Below are 19,705 nucleotides of genomic sequence, written 5' to 3' on the forward strand. Positions count from 1 at the left end.
GTGGATCACAATAAACTGTAGAAAATTCTGAAAGAGATGGGAATACCAGACCACCTGACTTGCCTCTTGAGAAACCTATATGCAGGTCAGGAAGCAACAGTTAGAACTGGACATGGAACAACAGACTGGTTCCAAACAGGAAAAGGAGTACGTCAAGGCTGTATATTGTCACCCTGCTTATTTAACTTATATGCAGAGTACATCATGAGAAACGCTGGGCTGGAGGAAGCACAAGCTCAAATCAAGATTGCCGGGAGAAATATCAATAACCTCAGATATGCAGATGACACTACCCTTATGGCAGAGAGTGAAGAGGAACTAAAAAGCCTCTTGATGAAAGGGAAAGAGGAGAGTGAAACAGTTGGGTTAAAAATCAACATTCAGGGGAGGAGCCAAGATGGCGGAGGAACAGGACGGACCACTTTCTCCCCTACAAATTCATCGAAAGAGCAATTGAACGCAGAGCAAACTTCACAAAACAACTTTTGATCGCTAGCTGAGGTCATCAGCCGCCCAGAAAAGCAGCCCATTGTCTTCGAAAGGAGGTAGGACAAAATATAAAAGATAAAAAGAGAGACAAAAGAGCTAGGGATGGAGATCCGTCCCGGGAAGGGAGTCTTAATAGAGGAAGTTTCCAAACACCAGGAAACCCTCGCACTGGCAGGTCTGGGGGAAGTTTTTAAATCTCCAACGGCAAACTAACTGGGAGGGGAAAAATAAATAAAACCCACAGATTACGTGCCTAAAAGCAACTCCCAGCAGAAAAGTACCCCAGATGCCCGCATCCGCCACCAGCAAGTGGGGGCTGGAGGAGAGGAGGCGGTGGCATTGCTTAGGGTAAGGACCGGGCCTCAGTGCCCTGAGGGCAATCGGAGGGAGCGTTTGTGAGTTACCAACTTAAACTGTTGGGACAGCAAAAGAGAGAGAGAAAATTAACCTGCCCGAACACACTGCCGGCTCCCGTTCACAGAACAAAGGGACTGAGCAAGTCCGGAGGAGCTAGACGGCTGCGGACCAGCCCAGCCCCGCTGGAGGCAGGGGGGAGGGGAAAGGGGCAGGCTGGCCCCAAGGCCGCATCCCCCACCGCGCTGCAAACAGGCCCCCAGTTTCTAACCAAAGACCTCCTGAGATTCTGGATGGTCGACATCCGCAGGGAGGGTCGCGGGGAGACACAGGGCGCAGGCTCCCAACCGGCGCGGGCGGGGACTGGGGCTGGGACCGCGGAGGGGAGAAGGCGCGCCGCACCGGGGAGAGCGCGCCCGTCAAGCCCCTGGCTGCCTGGGCCGCTCGGACGGGGAAGGCACAGAGAGCAGGCGCAGCTTTGTGTTCCGCGCTTCTGTGGAACACCCGAGGGCTGGAGCCGCGCGCAGCGCAGGGCGCGCTCCATACGGAGCAGCCGGGAGCCTGAGCGGCGCAGGGAAAGCAGCGCCCGTCCCTCCCCGCGGCGCGACGGAACTAGCGAACCCGAACAAGACACCACCTCCGCCCGCCTGTGTCAGGGCGGAAATGAGGCTCTGAAGAGACCGGCAAACAGAAGCCAAATAAAGGGAACCGCTTCAGAAGGGACCGGTGCAACAGATTAAAATCTCTGTAGAAAACACCGACTACACCGGAAGGGGCCAGTAGATACCGAGAAGCGTAAGCTGGAACGAGGAGCTATCTGAAACTGAGCCGAACCCACACTGACCCCAACAGCGCCAGAGAAACTCCTAGATATATTGTTACTTTTTTTCCTTAAATTAAAAACAATTTTTTTTTCTTTTATTTTTTTTAAAAATTCCCTATTACTCCCCCGTTACTCCTTAATTTTCATTTTCATAGATTTTTACAATTTTTTTTAATTAGGAAAAAATTTTTTTTCTTTTATCTTTTTTTTTTCTTTTTCTCTTTTTTCCTTTTAAAGTCCTCTATTACTCCTCTACTACTCCTTAATTTTCATTTTCATTTCACTATAACCTTGTAAAAAAAAAAGAGAAGTCCTATTTTTAAGCCGAACTTCATATATATTTCTAAAATTTTTTGTTTTTGTTTTTAATACTGTATGTTTAAGAGTCTAACCTCTACTCTAGATTTTTAATCTTTGTTTTTCAGTATGTGATATAAATTGTGGACATTTAAGAATGCAATATTCAGATCCCATTTTTATTCAGGAGTGTGTTGATTGTTCTCTCCCAATCTTGACTCTCTGTTTTCTACCTCAGAACACCTCTGTTTCCTCCTTTCCCCTTCTCTTCCCAGTCCAATTCTGTGAATCTTTGGGGGTGTCTGGGCTACGGAGACACTCTGGGAACAGACAGCTGCGTAGATCTGTCTCTCTCTCCTCTTGAGTCCCCCCTTTTCTCCTCCTGCTCATCTCTATCTCCCTCCTCCCTCTCCTCTTCTTCATGTAACTCTGTGAACCTCTCTGGGTGTCCCTCACGGGGGAGAATCTTTTCACCATTAACTTAGAAGTTTTATTATCAGTGCTGTATAGTTGGAGAAGCCTTGAGACTATTGGAAGAATAAAACTGAAATCCAGAGGCAGGAGACTTAAGCCCAAAACCTGAGAACACCAGAGAACTCCTGACTACACGGAACATTAAGTAATAAGAGACCATCCAAAAGCCTCCATACCTACACTGAAACCAACCACCACCCAAGAGCCACTCAAGCAGGCAGGATTTATTAAGCAAGCAGCAAGCAGTGTTGCTTGTCCTCTGTCAACTGGCTACCTTGGACCCCTGAGCTGGAGCAAGAGAGGGAAGACTAAGACCACCGCTGCAGGATGGCTTTGGATTCACTAGACCTGGCAGATGTATAGAGCTGACTACTCTGTGAGCACATTTGTGGTCACTCTCCAGGGACTTCTTGCCAAGGACCACGCTTGGAGACTTCTCACAACCTTGGCATGGACACATGTTCCTTCACAATGTCCACAGCCCCTTGAAATTTCTTAGTACATCTCCAGATTCTGTCTCCTGAGGCCCTATCATGCTTCCAAATAAAGATACGCTACATTTGGTTAAAAAAAAAAAACAACATTCAGAAAACTAAGATCATGGCATCTGGTCCCATCACTTCATGGCAAATAGATGGGGAAACAGTGGAAACAGTGTCAGACTTTATTTTGGGGGCTCCAAAATCACTGCAGATGGTGGTTGCAGCCATGAAATTAAAAGATGCTTACCTCTTGGAAGGAAAAGTTATGACCAACCTAGACAGCATATTAAAAAGCAGAGACATTACTTTGCCAACAAAGGTCCATCTAGTCAAGGCTATGGTTTTTCCAGCAGTCATGTTTGGATGTGAGAGTTGGACTACAGAGAAAGCTGAGTGCTGAAGAATTGATGCTTTTGAACTGTGGTGTTGGAGAAGACTCTTGAGAGCCCCTTGGACAGCAAGGAGATCTAACCAGTCCATCCTAAAGGAGATCAGTCCTGGGTGTTCATTGGAAGGACTGATGCTGAAGCTGAAACTCCAATACTTTGGTCACTCATGCGAAGAGTTGACTCATTGGAAAAGACCCTGATGCTGGGAGGGATTGGGGGCAGGAGGAGAAAGGGACGACAGAGGATGAGATGGTTGGATGTTATCACTGAGTCGATGGACATGAGTTTGAGTAAACTCCGGGAGTTGGTGATGGACAGGGAGGCTTGGCGAACTGTGATTCATCGGGTTGCAAAGAGTCGGGCACGACCGAGTGACTGAACTGAACTGAACTGAGGAGATACTGATACAACTTTTGCAGGCATCACATTCTGAGAGTCAAGGGACTAAATCCACGTTGTTTACACTGTGCTGGCTGGCTCCTCCAGCCCATCCTCCAAACCATGCCTATTCCCCACTCTCCAGTCTCAGCCTGCAGGTGCTACCTCCTATGACCCTGCTGGTGTCTGCCAGGTGGTCATCTCCTCAGCCACAGGCCCAGGCTGGGTACTTTTTCTTATTTCAGGATTCCTCCTCTACACTCTGGGCCATTTTCAAAACACAGATCTGTCCACTGCTAAGAGCACAGAATATCCATACTCTGCCTTCTTGCCCCAGTGAGTAATGGAGACCTTTTTTTGATTCTAATTACAAGCTAAATTAGGAGAGACATACTTTCCATAGCTGAATGAGGCTATATCCTTTTATTTCCTCTAGAGCCTGGGTCAGCAGCCAATGGCCCATAGGCCAAATCAGGCCCTGGCCTGCTTTTGTAAATAAAGTTTTATTGGAACCCAGCCCTGCTTATTTATGTGTGCACTGTCTGCACTGCTCTGGCACCATAAAGGCAGAGTTGAGTACTTGCCATAGAGACTGCATGGCCCACAATGACTCAGATATTTGCTATTCTGGCTCTTTGCAGAAAATGTTTGCTGAACCGTGCTAAATTTTATTCTTAAATCAAATCTAGTGTTTGAAAAATCACTTGCCCAGACCTTCTTGTCCCACCCTACTCCCAGCCTGTGCTTTAGGGCTCTGCCATGAGCCTGCATGCAGGGCCGTGTAATGGTCTCAAGGTTAAGAGATCTTGAGAATTTTGACTGCATGGCATACATCATGTCTGTTATGAGGCCCCAACTGAAATTCTTCTCAGCTCTCAGTGCCAGAAAAAGCTTTGATTCTTTCAAGAAAATGTGTTTAGTTTTATGGACACTGAAAATAATCTAACTGCTTACATTTCCCGCTTTGCCTTGGCTGCTGAGAAGCTCAGAGCCACATTTGCTGCCCACTTTGTACAGTGTAGGATTTTTTTCTTGAGCCATCTAAATTTTCTAACTCAATTTACTCATTTATATTCCCCCAATAGTATATCTTAGTGAGACATACCTAGTCATTTTAGGACTAAGATGTTAAAACTAAGGATGAGGTATGAGATGCCAGGGGAAAGGACAGATTGGACTTGCAAAATGAGCTGGATGACTTTAGCAACTTTCTTCAGGGGCCAGGCCAAGGGACAACCAGATAGTCTGGAACAGATGAAAAACAACTCCTTGGCCTTGCTGAAGGTAGGAACCGAATGGTCTTATTCCAGACTTAAAAGAAACCTGATTGCTGTTATTGAGTCGCTTGGTCGTGTCCGACTTTGTGAACCCATGGACTGTAGCCCACCAGGCTCCTCTGTCCAGGGATTTCCCAGGCAAGAATACTGGAATGGGCTGCCACTTCTTTCTCCAGGGGATCTTCCCAACCTAGGGATCGAACCCTCATCTCCTGCTTTGTAGGCAGATTCTTTACCACTGAGCCACCAGGGAAGCCAGGGCCGCCATGGAAGCCTAAAAGAAATCTGGTTGGGCCAGGTTCAAAGCAGGCTGCAGTGCGCAGATGAATGCAATGCTTCTCTCTCTCTCTCGCCACGGGGTCTAAGAGAGCAGGGAGGCTCCCTGGAGCCCTGCTGCCCTGTGATAACACTGCTGTCCACCAGCCCTGAGGGCAGGCAGTGTAGCACCACTGTGCCTATCTTAGAGTTGAGGAAAACTAGGCCTAAGGCAGTGGTTTTCAATCAGTACCCTAGGATTTCACAGGAGAGCCTCAAAGGCTGACTAGGGAGAGGCTCTGGGAGAGCCTAGACTCCCGGTTCTGCTTTTATCTGCTTTGTGTATCATATTTTGCTTGTGGGGACAAGGTTTCGTGGCAATAAAGAGGTAGATTGCAAAGGCAAGACTTAGAAATGAGGCTTCAGGCAGCAGTATGGGGCCAGATTGTTGGGCCTGAATCTTATTCTGGACGCACTGTGCAGCCGTGAGCCAGTCACTCCACACATCCGTCCCCAGTCCACTCAGTTGTTAAATGAGGAGAACAACAGTACTTACTGCTCAGTCGTTGTAAAGACTAAACGGATTAACGGAGTGTACAGCCTTTCGTGCATGTGGATGAAACTTGAAAAGATTCTGCGTCAGTAAAAGGCACCCATCACAGAGGACTACATGTGGTAGATTCTGTTTCTATGCAATGTCCAGAAAAGGTAAATCTATAGAGGCAGAAAGTAGATTAACATTTGCCTAGAGCTGGAGGAAGACGGAGACTGAGGCTGATGGCTGAGTAGTACAGGATTCCTGCTGAAGGTAATAAAAATGTTTTAAGGACTTCTCAGTTCAGGGGCCCTGGGTTCAGTCCCTGGTTGGGAAACCATATCCCACATGCCACAACTCAAGAATTCATAAGCTGCAATTAAAAGATTCTGTATGCTGCAACTAAAACCTGGCATAGCTGAGTAAATAAAATAAGAAAAAAGAAAAGTTTTTAAGTAGATTACGGTGATGGGTTGCACAACTCTGTGAACAGACCGAAAGCCACTGAACTGTATACTTCAAAGGGGTGATTTGCATGGTATGTGAATTACTGGCAATTTGATCTCTGGTTCTTCTGTCTTTTCTCAATTCAGCTGGTACACCTGAAAGTTCTTGGATATCTTAATGAAACTGTGACCCACCCCCTCCAAAAAGAAAGAAAAACGTTTAGGGTAGCCCTGGCACAAAGAACCTGCTATTGATTAGATATGGTGCTGATCTTCTCTTGGGCTGTTGGTTGTGATCTTCGGGGCCTCACCAGACACTGCTCCATAGTGGTGCTTTTTCTAAAGTCACTTCTGTCCAGCCCAGGGGTTCTCTTTACTATAAGGCTTAGCTAGTTTTTTCCCCAATTGTTTCCAAGTTAAAATATGTTCTAAGGGTATGAATGCCCATTTCAAAGATGCCAACCCACCCTGATGGGTCACTCATATTTTGAAAAACAAATAATAAAGTGCCATATCATGGTAGGAAAGAATACTTTGAAGTCACTTGTTCTGCTTCTTCAGGCTGATCTGATTTTAATCATCCTAGAAAAGCATTTTCAAATCCTTTCCTTATAAATTTTAAAAAAAAGGAAGAGAGAAAAAGTGAGAGATATTTTCCTTTATTACTTCAAGAATCATTGCTTGGTGTTTCAGTTTGGGAAAATGAAAGGTATTCTGGAAATAGATGGTAGTGATGGTAGCACGAGAAATGTGCAAGTACCCTACACTTAAAATTGGTTAAAGTGGTAAATTTTGTTATGTATTTTTACCACAATTTAAAAATAAAAGTGGGGGGGACTTCCCTGGTGGTCCAGTGGCTAAGGCCCTGCATTCCTAATACAGGGGCCCAAGTTCAATCGCTGGTTGTGGAACTAGACCCCACATGTCGCAACTAACGGTTTGCATGCCACACCTAAAGATCCTGCCTGCCGCAAAGGAAATTCAGCACAGCTGAATAAATTCAATTAAGAGAAAAAAAGAATCGTTACTGCTGCTAGACCCACGGAAGCCCAGGACTGATCTGGAGCAGTCCATCTTTGACACAAAAGCAGGGACGCTGGTTTAGGGAAAAACAGAGGACACCCACATAGCCTCTGGAGGCAGCTGGGACCCGGGCAGGGCTCACCTGGGGCACCAGGGCCGGGGGGAGAGGCCTGCTCCTCTCTCTGCGCCTCCTCACTCAGTGGGGAGTCTGCACCGGGGGGTCTGTGGCCTGCTCCGGGGGTCTGCTTGCTGCCCCGGATGTTGCACACTGTGTTTCTGAAAGGAAAACAGAGGGTCAGGAGGCTGCTGGCCCTGCTCTGCGGCCCGCTGCCCGCTGCCCTCCCCGCTGCCGCGGCTGGTGCTCAGGCTGCGTCCCCAGCCCCGATCACAGCCTGATCAGCCTGCCAGACTCCAGGCTCCCTGCAGGATTCGGCCCCTCTGAGCCTCTCCCAATACCTGCATCCTTCCCCTTTCCGCTTTTTCATCCCCACATCACCTTCCGTAGGTAACGTTCCTCGTAAGCAATGCAAGCTTGGCTCCTCTGCCTCCAGCCCCACTGCTGGAGTGTAAGCTCCATGAGGGCAGGGGTGTCTGTCTTCTTTGTTCACTGAGATGGACTTGCCAGATTAACTTTCCTGAAACCTTCACCTGGTCTTATAATGATTTGGCTTAAAAAGCACTAGTGGCTCCTGACTTCTGCTGAGAAAAGTTCCAAACAACTCCCGGCCTCCTGCTCCCCTTGCTTTCTTTCCCTGCTCAGACCTGTTCCTCGGCAGCCTTCACTGATCACCTCACAGCCTCCAAGGAGCTTATTGCACTTCAGGGGTGGGCCACCCTTTGACCAAGCACTTGCCTAGGCTAAGTAATGGTGTCTTTTCTTCAAGAACTGGGCACTAACCTACCTGCATGCCTGTGGGTACCTGGCACTGGGTCACATGCGCCCAGAGTGCAGACTCAACAGACTTTTTTTTTTTTAATGTGGACCATTTATTTTTAAGTCTTTATTCAATTTGTTACAATATTGCTTCTGCTTTCTGTTTTGGTTTTTTGGCCAGGAGGCATGTGGGATCTTAGCTCCCCCCGACCAGGGATCAAACCTGCACTCCCTGCATTGGAAGGCGGAGTCCCTGATGAGAAAAGTTCCCTCATCAGCTGTTTGCTTTGCAGGAAGGAACTCGGTATAACAGACAGCTGACCGGGCAGTGCAGACCACAGAGAAATTCAGTGAGTTGAAATGGATGAAAAGGCAGTTTAACTGCATTTATTTTCCCTTTGCAAAGCGATAAAAGCAGATATATTCCAAAACATAAACAAGGAAGAAAAAAATGACTGAAGAGTTCACTACGTCCATGTTTTTTAAGCAGGATATGAACCATTGTGCAAGCTCAGTTGTGTCTGACTCTTTGCGATCCCATGGACTGTAGCCCTCCAGGCTCCTCTGTCCATGGGACGAGAACACTGGAATACTGGAGTGGGATTGCCATTCCGTTCTCCAGGGGATCTTCCCAACCCAGGGATTGAACCCGGGTTTCCTGCATTGCCGGCAGAGTCTTTACCATTTGAGCACCAGGGAAGCCCTTGGTAGACTGAAAAATCAGCTTGCTATCATGATAAACATCTAAAAAATGGAATAGAAAATATCAGAATGCACCCCACTTAGAAAGGGTTTTCTTTTGTGTATTACATATATGCATACTGAGCTATAAAATAAGATGGTCCTGTGTGTGTGTGTAAGTTTTTGATAATTAATTCAATCTCTTTGTTATAGGTCTACTTAGATTTTCTACTTTTGAGTCAGTTTCAGTAATTTGTTTTACTTGTAATTTGTCCATTTCATCTGAGTTATCTAATTTGCCAGCATAGAATTGTTCATACTATTCCCTAATAAACCTTTTTATTTTTGTGAGGTTGGTAGTAATGTACCCCTCTCTTGTTTCTGACTTTAGTCATCTGAGTCTTTTTTTTTCCCTTGGTCTTTCTAGCTAAATGTTTGTCAATTTTGTTAACCTTTTCAAAGGACTATCATTTGATCTTAAACTTGTTTTTAAAACAAAATCCAGTTTTTTAGTATAGTTGGGTCCAGAATAGGAAAAGAATGAGATTGTTCTCTTATGGCGAGTACAGCTGACTGATGGAAGGTAAAATTAATCAATTAAATTAAGAACAGAGAAGAAATTAGAACTCAGCACTCCTAACACCTGAACTTGAATAAGGTACCCTTGACTCCTTGGGCTAGACATTTCCTCTTCCTAGTTCTTACTTTGAAAGTATTAGTTGCTCAGTTGTGTCTGACTTTTTGCAACCCCATGGATTATACAGCCTGCCAGGCTCTTCTGTCCATGGAGTTCTCCAGGCAAGAATACTGGAGTGGGTAGCCATTCCCTTCTTTAAGGGAGATCACAACCCAGGGATCGATCCTAGAGGAGCACTATTACTGATTATCACTCTGTGCCGGGTCTTGTACTGAGCCCCATCACATGAATCTCACACATGATTTGGTGAAGACCCTGGGGAACATCCCTGCAGCCGGAGGCACGGTCTGGTGGGATGAGTGCACTTTGCCTCGCCCAGGGACTGCAGCCTCCCCAGCATGTCCAGGGCCTCACAAGTAGTCACTCCTGGGGTATGGGAAGGCATAGAAACCCCAACTTCGGTCAGTAAAGATCATTCTAAGCCCTAGCATATGTCTCTGCTGGGGACAGGCAGCTCACTAACCACTGTCACAGGCCCGGTGGCCACAACCCAGCCAAACCACCGTGCTTAGAAGAGGCATCTCCACTCTATTGACTTTGCTTAGAGCAGTTCGTGGATCATTTTCTGTGTAGGTTTAAGTAGGTCTGAAAGGCCTGGTTGAGCATGGGGGCAGTGGTCATAAAGCCTTGTTCTGGAAGGACAGATAACCTTGGGCAGGTCATTTATCCTCTCTGAGCCTGGGTTTTCTCATGTGCAATGAGATGCGGGATATATCCACAACCAACAATGACCTGGCCCTTGCATGGGCCAGGTTCCAGATAAAGAATAGGAATTCACTCATCTCATCCTCACCTACACACATTCAACTCATTTACTCCTCACGGGAGCCCAATGAGGTTAGTCCTATTATACCCTCCACTAGACAGGGAGAATTGAGACTTGGAAAGGTTAAGGAATCAAAGCCACAGAGCGAGCAAGTGGTGGAACTGAGCCACAGATGCGGATGTCTAACCCATGTCTGAGAACTCAACCATTAGATGCCACCTTACGGGTTTGTCCAGACGTCTCAGTGAGAGCGTAAAGCACCTAGCACAGTGTCCTTCTTCGAGTATGACCAGGGCTCATGGCGTTACCAAGAGCAAACACCAAATCCAGTCAGGCAAGGGCGTGCAGGAGACAAGGGTCTTTCCAGGGCTGTGGGCAGACAGGGCACTTGCAACACCATCTCACATTTTCTGCGGGTTATTTCAAGTGACTGAGTGATCCTCGGAAACTTCCTTTTTTGCATGTTCTTGGTTCCACTTCTGTTGTTTGGTGGCCGTCAGTAGGCATGACCCTGGCTTGATCTTCGTGAGACCACTCTGGACACACACTGGCTGGGTGGTTGGGCTCCTCAAGGCCCCTCTCCCCGCAGCAGGCTCACCCCCCGTACCCAGCTCCCTCCTGCTTCATCCCAGGGAAGACTCTCTGCAGTGCACCCTCCTCGGCCACTGATCCTGGGGGGCTCAATCATGCTGCATACCCCCAAGTCTCTCTCTCCAGATCAGACCTCTCTCCTGAGTTCTAGGCCTTTCCATCCTAATGCCCGGGGGTGGGGGTGGGGCAGTTCCATCTCTAGCCAGTAGGCCCTAAAGGACACTCATCGTTCTTTTCCCTAAAATCTGTTTCTCTCCTGGGAACAGCACCACACCCCTACTAGTTACCCAAGCAAATTCAAACACTGAAGCCGACAGAGAGAGGAATGCTACGCTTGAGTCACACAGAACCAGGGTCTCTAATTCAAGTCCAGCAAACTATTCTGCTTTCTAAAAGGCCCCAGCTCATCTGACGTCCACAGAGAAAACAAGCACCCAAACAGGATCACTACTGGGTATCGTCTGAATTCCCCAAAGCTTCTATCCCTTCGATTAGAGCAACAATAAAAGCAGCAGATAACATTCAATATTTAAGTGCTCACTGATACCCAAGCACAGTTCTAAAGCATTTTACCTTTAAACTTCTTGCCCCAAACACGCACACGAGGCAAACATTACTGCATTTACATTTACTAACAATCTGAGTGAAGCACAGAGAAATCAAACATCTTGCCAAGGGTGGAACAGCCTATGACTGGTGGGGCCAGGATACAAACGTAGGCAGTGTGGTCTGAGAGCCAGGCTATACTGCTGTCTTGTTATAAGCTGTTTAAAACAAAGCCTGCCAGTAGGAAATATAAATTATATATATCACACATGAGTAAATGAAAAAGAAGCTGAGACATAATCGACATACAGTAAATTACACAGGCGAAAAGTGAATAATGATGCATTTGACATTTGTAGAAAACCGTGAAGCCATCACTCCGTTAAACTGAATAGATCTCAATTATGCACATATCTATGGGTTTCCCTGGAGCTTAGTGGTAAAGAATCTGCCTGCCAATATAGGAGATAAGAGTTCTCTTCCTGGGTTGGGAAGAACCCCTGGGGAAGGAAATGACAACCCACTCCAGTATTCTTGCCTGAAAAAATCCCATGGACAGAGGAGCCTGGTGGGCTACAGTATATAGGGGTCACAAGAGAGTTGGACACGACTGAGCAACTAAACAACAATGTGCATATGTATATGGAAAATGTGAGGGAGGAGATGCTAAGAATGCTTGCCTGGGTAAAGGACTATGGGTAATTTTAAAATTTATACTTTTCTGGGTGTTTCTAATTTCTTACAGAGAATGTGTACTATTTTAAAAATCAGAACAAATGTAGTATTTTAAAGTAATGATGTCATTAATTGAAAATAAAGAGCCTAACCCCCAACCCAGGTCCACCTCCCCTCAGGGGAGTAATACCAGATCGCTGTAAGCTCTGGAGGAGGGGCTGCCTGCAGCTTGGCAGGCCCCTCAGCTGCATGGCACTTACTGTATTTCAGTTCCCAGGTGCTTGAGGGAAATATTCTGAAGGGCCGAGGGCTTGGCATGGACTGGCTGCCAGGCAGCCGCCATGCCCACAAGCTCAGTGGGTGTTTTCACGGGACACAGGAACGCCTCCTGCTCCTCCTCCTCTTGCTCTGGGGAACAAAGAAAAGGGAAATCATCCATGCTCTAAGTCACTGCACTTAGGAAGACAAGCCGGGCAGTGTCATGATTGGCAGCAAGTGAGAGTCTGTGAGCTGCAGAGCAAGGCTTCTCACTAGGTTAACAGCAACCAGAGGCAGGCTTTTCGCCAAAGGTTTTGCTGGGACAACCTTCCTGGAAACCCCCTTAAAAATATGCAGAACTGCAGATATTTCTACATCTGAGAATCCATCCCAAAGAAGTTGTCGGAAATGCAGACTAAGCTTTATGAGCTAGGAGGCTCATCCTGGCACTGTTTGGCCTCACACTGGAAATAATGTTAAGGATCTGGGGATAGGTTAGACACATCATGATGCCTTCAGGCAGTGGACTATCACTCCACCATTGAGAACAATGCTAATGAAGAATGCTTAGGAATATGGGGAACATCCACGGGATATAAAATGGAAAAAGTTGGGATTCTAGTATGATCTCAACTGTCCAGAAAAAGTCTCAAAGATATACACTCTGCAATCTTAACAGAGGTCAGAACTGCATGATGGGGCCAGAAGTGGGCAGGTTACGCTCATCATAGTTTACCTCTCCCGCCACCTCACCAAAGTTTCTACAGTAAACATGGATTCTTTTTATAAACAGAAAATATATATTCATCAAAAGCAGATTTTAATAGTGAGATTTTGTAACAGGGAAATTTTAGGGTGCCAATACTGAGTGCCAAAAAAGCCAAGTGCCTTTTGTATTATTACACGATCAGAGGTATGTTTAAATAAAAGGCAGGCAGGAGTCCATGACATAACATTAACACTGGCTGTCTCTGGGTGATAGGCTTATGGTTACTTTTTCTTCTAGTTTTCTGTGTTTCCAATATGTCTGCTACCTCCAAAATGTTTAATAGTAAGGAAGGTTTCAAGGCTAAGGAAGCATTATTTGAAGTATAAGAGAGAGGGAGGCAAAATATTTTGAGGTCACTTTTGAGTGTTACAAAAAGTGGGAAGAACGAAGGCCACTTGAGGGGTGGCATGACCCTGATCAGGCAGCCCCTGAGGGTGACAGGATAGCAGACACTCTTCGTTTGGAGCCCTCTCACTGAGAGAGTAAAAGATTGCAGGGGTAGAGGAAATTTATTTTTGCAGTACATCTACACAGAGGGCACGGGTGCAAAAACATATAAAACACAGGCTCACCTCTGAAGGGCTGAGGGCTTGGCATGGACTGTTTTACGGGTTCAGTTCCAGACAGATGCCCCCATAGAAAACAGAACTGATGTGACCCAAGGCTCTGGTCTAGGGTCTCTGGGCCCCTCTCCAGCCTAGAGAGGGAGGTGTACCTGCCCTCAGAGAGGTGCCCACACAAAGAGCTTTCAGCAGCATTTACTTGTAATACTCTTTTTGCCTGAACTCTAAGGCCTGCCACATCACCAGTCTGAAGAAATCACCACAATGAAATTGCCTACCCAGAAGGTCGCTGCTTCCCCAAAGGGCCCTGAACACATGACCAGCTGTCCCCACAGTCTGAGGGGTGTCTGGGGTGTGTGTGTGAGTCCGAAGACTAGGGTTCAAATTTCAGTGCTGACATTTTCTTGCTGTCTGACCTTGGACAGGTCTCTTTTTTTTTTGAACACTTCACGAATTTGCGTGTCATCCTTGCGCAGGGGCCATGCTAATCTTCTCTGTATCGTTTGACCTTGGACAGGTCTCTTAACCCCTTCGAGCCTCAATTTCCTCTTCTGCAAAATGGGAATAAGTATCTACCTAAGATCTCTGTGAGGATTAGGGAACTTGAGGCACGTGAAGTGTGAGAACACAGTCAGTAAGTGGTATACATATTTCTATGATGATATACATAAACATCCTTCGTAAACTGTGTCCTACTTTGGCAAAGTATTATTATTATAGATCTGCTGACTCCCCCTTGATCTTCCATGGCTCTTATAGAGACCAGGGTTTAGGGCAACTATAAAATAAAGGTGTAAACACTTAAACGCTGCAGAGAGCATGCCTTGCAGATTGCTCAAGGACATGACTAGACACTTCTGTAGAAGATGAGGTGTCCGTGACTCAAAGTCAGATGCGAGTCTGTTGGTTTTTGCTCCCCTAGGAGCATGCCTCTGCTTCCTCCCAGGAAGGGCGGAGGCTGGAGAGGTGGGGCAGTCTGCTCTAGAGGCTGATCTGGGGTTGGCCAAGTCACTTAAGACTCCGGAAATGTCTTTCTGGGGATGGGATGCTGCTATGGGATAAGAAAGGCTTCCGAGGAGAAGCCTTACCCCCACCCCATCCCCCTACCCCGGTCCCCCGCAGGAGACTGGCACCTGGTCATTAAGGCAACCACTCCCCTCCCCCCGTACCCAATGCAGGGGCAGGCCCAAAGAGGCCCACCGAGTGTGCTGATCCAAAGGCATTCTTCTGCTAACCTGGTTCTTTGGACACTTGGGAGTCCTGTCAACGGAAGGCTTCCTTGGTACTTCTAGTCTGAGGGTGATCTGGCAACTGTGTCATTCAGCCACAGGTTCTGGCCTAGTCAGGGTTATTGGCTCTCCCGGAGATGGGAGTGGAGGGTGAGAAGTGCAGAAGCAGGAGGTGACAGTGTAGCGTGGCCGGAGAGCATCAGCGGGGATGCGTCAGGGGGACAGCAGCAGGCGGGGACGCCGCCAGTGCTGCTGAAGGGCACAGCCCAAGGTGGGCATCGGGTGCACAGGCAGAGGCGAGGCCGGGGAGGACAAGGCCCGAATCTGTGCTAAACTGCTGGGCTGGGACACGGAGGGCGGCCGCGGAAGGGGTGGGGCTCAGGCTCTCATCTGAGAAAGCTCGCTCGGGCTGCAGTGAAGGGGTCGGGTCTGCGGTGGCAGGCTGGGGTGTGCGGATGCCAGAGGAGGCTGCTGTGGTTGCCCAGCTAAGAGTGGAGCCCTGACCCAAGGCAAGAGCCGTGAGGGCCTGGATCTGACGTGCAGGCCAGAGAGCAGACATTGCTGGCCCAGGGGACGGACTGGACTGACCTGAGATTCAGGAAGGGGCAACTGTAAATGAAGTAAATGAAGGGGCAAATGGTAAATGAAGGCCATTTGCTGAGGGAAGGAAAAGTGGGGAGAAGGATAAAGGCAGATGAGCTCGGTCTGTAATGCATCTGGGTACCAGGGTCTAGGAGGCAGCTGGCCACAGGTCCCGCCCTTGCCCACAGGGGTCCCTGTCAACTGATGGTGAAGCGCGACAGACACGCTCCAGCCCTGTGGGTGGTTTTCTGTCTCACTTCTAAAGCCTGCCAGTCACAGTCCTGGCTGCAATACGGGGGTGGGAGGGTATGAGCCCCAGGACTCCTCCGTGCTGAGACGTTTCAGGATTTGGGTTCTTATGGGTCACCTGGGGGTGAAGGTTCCGCCCTACAGAAACATGGGATTTGATCACGGATCTACTTGACTCCAGCACAAAAGCATTTATGTCAGAAGCAACAATAACTGCATTTTCTCATTAACCTTCCTCACAGGTTGTGAAATTTCTTGAGACCTTCACATAATTGCCATCATCATAATATTAGCTGACGTCTACTGAGCTCTGACAATCAGGCATCATTCCAACCACTTAAGCCGCGTGGATTCATTTAATCTTTATAACAACCCTAAGAAGTAGGTATAGTTTATTAACCTCATTTTACAGGGAAAGAAATCGAAGCTCAGAAACATTAAGCAACTTGCCTGTGACTGCACAGGATGAGGATCTAAAGTCAGCCAGCGTGGCCTCAGAGCCTGCGTTCTTGCCATGGATGCTACACTGTCGCCCTAGCTGATCCTGAGCCACATCCCTGGCTCTCTGCTTCTTTAGCAGAGGACTCCTCCCATTCACTCCCAACAGGTGGGTAGAGGCTTGGTCACCAAAAGCCCTGGGTGTGTGGGCAGAAGGCAAGCCCGTTGGGTACCTAGCTCAGGGCGCAGGGCAGGCCCATTCCCAGCCAGAGCAGCGTCGGGGGCAGCAGGAGGTGCAGGCAGGCTGTTGTGGAACTCCCAGCGCTTCATCTGCAGTTGCTGCAGCCAGTACAGCATCACTTGCTTGGTGGCAGCCTGGGAAGCACAAGGGTTAGTTGGCAAGGCCCTGCGCCCACATGGGGGCACTGGGGTGGGAAGTGAGGTTAGGGGAAGCTTGGCAACTCTCTCCTTCCTGAGAAAACAAAAACCAAACAAAACACTGCCACTGTGGATGGGTGCCCATCTTTGCAACACCACATGTTCCTCAGTCACAGGAGATAACCAGCCTCTGAGCTTCTACTCAGAGATATCTTAACCTTTTTGGGCCTCAGTTTTTTCATCCGTACTACAGTGATGATAACACTCACTCCATAAGGTGGCTATGAGAGTGAAATGAGGGGAGGAAAGTGTCCAGCAGAGTTCCTAACATGCAGGTGCTCAAAAAGTGCTCAGTGGATAAAAGAGTCTGGAGACATTGACAGCGAGGGAGAGAGCTTTGACATTCTGACTTGGCTGGGGCCCGGGTAGCCTCACTACCTTCTTGTGGGACATCGCAGTGTCCTAGTCAACTTTGTGGAATGAGGAGAATCCCTCCTTTTTGAGAATGATACGACTGGGACCTGGAAAGTTATACACACACAACAACAGAGTGGCACCTCCAGGCCGCCCCCACGAGGTGTGCCTGATGCTGGTCATCAGTCCCCCAGTACTGGATGGTCCGCACACCTACTCTCACATCCATTACGTGGCCTGACCCTCCACTGGGGAAGCCGGGCAGGAGTGCTTGGCCCCTTCTATAGACGGAGAAACTAAGGCTCTGAGGTGGCCCAGGCAGGTGGTGATAGAGCTGGTCCCAGAACCCGGGTCTCCCACTTCCAAGCCAGAGACCTGTTATAATTTACGGCCAGGAGATTGTGACTTATGGAGAGAAGGCCGGGGATCAGATGGGCTGCAGAAGCTGGGCAGTTCGCTAGGATTGGAAGGTGAGCCTCACAGAGATGACCACAGTCAAGGCCACGTGAGAACATGAGCAAGCAACCAGCGCAAGCCCTCTTCTCAAGAGGACCACTGGTGAGGTGTGCAGAAGGTGGGGGCTCCATGAAAGGGGCCCTCAGCCTGCCATGGAGGGATCAAATCAGGTAAAATGCTGCCACCATTCTCTTTCTATATATCAATGTTTTCCCTGAGAGACCTCAGCTTCTCCCAGGGCTTCACCATGACCTTGTGCTCACAAACTCCCACTCATACCCAAACATCCCATTTTATTAATTCTTTGGACACGTGTGTATTGAGCATCTATGGCATGTGTCAGGGACTGTGGTAGGCAATGGAGACACTGGTGAGCCCACACGGCCCCTCTCCTCTGGAAACTTAAGAATCTACCAAGGGCACACATGACTGTATGTCCTGTTGTTCCCTCCTCTGGGGTTCCCTTCCATCAGTGACTGGCCCAACCGGGCCTCCTCTCTCATATCCATAGCCACCTGCATGTGTCTCCTTCCCCAGTGCCACAGCTCAGCCATCATTCTCTCCCGGCAGACTCTTCCCCACCCCCCCATTGCAGCCTGGTCACAAGACTGGCCTGGCCATTAAAGTGCAACTAAAAGCTCTGAGCTATATCCAAGGGGCTCAACAGATTCCCCATTGGCAGGAAGTGGGGGTGGAGGCGCAGGAAGACAGGGTAGGGGTGGGAGGGATGCAGTCTCCGGGCACACTCCTCTCTGAGTGTAGATTCCAGGACTCCGAGCCCACACCAGTCTTTCTCTCCAGCTAAGTTCTAGGCACTTTCACTCAACAAGTACTTTCTGACCTTGGTTCTGTCACTATGTGTGTTCATTCAGAAAATACGTATCGAGTACCCACTACGCGCCAGCAGGAGTCTAGGCTGAGATTAATTCCACAACTTGTAGCTGCCTGTCATGTGCCAGGTGCTTACGTAACTTGTTTTAGTCTCACAAACTATCTAGGTACTAAGAGGTTAACTTGCCTTGAGTCACACAGTGAGTAGCTGATGCAGACTTTGAATCCAAGCCTGTCTGATTTCAAAGCACGTGGCCTTTGCAATGCTTCAGGCTTTTCCAGTTAAATATGATAATAAAACAGAACTTACTGATGAGAAAACAGGTTTGGATATGCTTCAATGAACAATGTAGGTTGATCAGTGAAACCTAAGTATTTATCTCCCAATCTCTGCCAACGTTTTCTCAGCATTCACTCCCCTTGGCTACAACATCAGGAAAAGTAATTCAGAATCCAGGCCTTGAAAGATGATTGCAAAGCTCATATCTTGACTATACTTCAGTCCTAAGTAAGAAAGTTACGGTAACTGCCTAGTTTTTTGTTGTTAAGCTGGTAAGTCTTGTCTGACTCTTTTGCAACCCAATGGACTGTACCCTTAAAGTTTTGATAGGGTACTGAGAGTTGGAAAGCTATGAGATTCCAAGTGTGGGCTACACTACTTTCTAGTGGTGTGACTCAAACCAGGCCCTTTACCCCTTTATGACTCAGTTTTTTGATCCGTAATATACGTCCATCATCCCGGCCTTTACTGCAGGAACCTAATGAGGAAACGGGTGTGACTGCGCTTTGAAAAGCACAAAACCCTGGGCACTCAGGGCTCACTGAGGTGATCGGGGTCGGTGATTGGGGAACGTTTATTGTGACCACCCACCTGTGCTTGGCGGTGCCCCGGGATCCCATCCCGGCCAAAAAGGCGAAAAGAGTGCTCCATTTACCTTCAAGGTAATTATCCGGTTGGGAGTCTTGATTTCAAAAGTCCCCTCCTCGGCGTCCGCCTTGCAGTCAAAGACCGCACTGGAGAGGTCGATGCTGTCCAACGGATTCGCATCCTGCGCGGTCCGCGAATAATACAGGTGACATTTCCTCTCGTCGAAGAAGAACCAGCGGGATTTCCAGCCCCGGATGGGCCCCTTGCCACCAAACTTACTTAAATATCCACAGAGTTTTTGGGGGGCCGCCTCCAGGGGCCGGGTGCAGCCCTCCGACTCCTCCGAAAGCGACACCTCGGGGACCCTGGCCGAGTCAGCAGGCTCTTCGGACCACGGGACGGAGGAACCAGACTCCGCGGGGTTCTCCTGCGCGCCCTCCATCGCAGAGGGACTGGAGGTGAGTGGCCCAACCCCAGTCAAATCTTCAAAACTCAGGTGATAACCTTCCAAGAGGGAGTGATCCGACCGGGGCGCGGCCAGTGGTGACCCGCCTCCAGGAGACGACGGAGGGACTCGGTTGGCCGCATTTGTGAGCCTCACAGATCGAAAGCCCAGTA

General features: G+C 48.4%; 1 protein-coding gene and 1 non-coding gene across 7 annotated transcripts in view; both read right to left on the minus strand.

Moving 5' to 3' along the window:
- TBC1D2 (TBC1 domain family member 2) overlaps positions 1 to 19,687 on the minus strand; it is a 45,795-nt gene extending 26,108 nt beyond the window's left edge. For 2 of the 6 annotated variants that reach the window (XM_061132250.1, XM_061132248.1), the window contains exons 1-4: positions 19,155 to 19,687; positions 16,374 to 16,515; positions 12,313 to 12,460; positions 7,365 to 7,498 (exon numbers count right to left, since the gene is read on the minus strand). In XM_061132250.1, the coding sequence (XP_060988233.1) occupies positions 7,365 to 7,498; positions 12,313 to 12,460; positions 16,374 to 16,515; positions 19,155 to 19,529 (799 nt within the window). In that variant the 5' untranslated portion in view covers positions 19,530 to 19,687. The remainder of the gene's footprint in view (positions 1 to 7,364; positions 7,499 to 12,312; positions 12,461 to 16,373; positions 16,516 to 19,154) is intronic. The other 4 variants (XM_061132247.1, XM_061132251.1, XM_061132249.1 and 1 more) reach the window with 4 other exon arrangements.
- Positions 14,074 to 14,178, minus strand: LOC133048990 (U6 spliceosomal RNA). Its single transcript, XR_009691161.1, has one exon. It is a non-coding gene; the product is annotated as a U6 spliceosomal RNA (small nuclear RNA).
- Positions 19,688 to 19,705: the final 18 nt, after the last annotated feature.

The sequence above is a fragment of the Dama dama genome, chromosome 29, assembly GCF_033118175.1.
Source record: "Dama dama isolate Ldn47 chromosome 29, ASM3311817v1, whole genome shotgun sequence".
NCBI classification, from domain to species: Eukaryota; Metazoa; Chordata; class Mammalia; order Artiodactyla; family Cervidae; genus Dama; species Dama dama.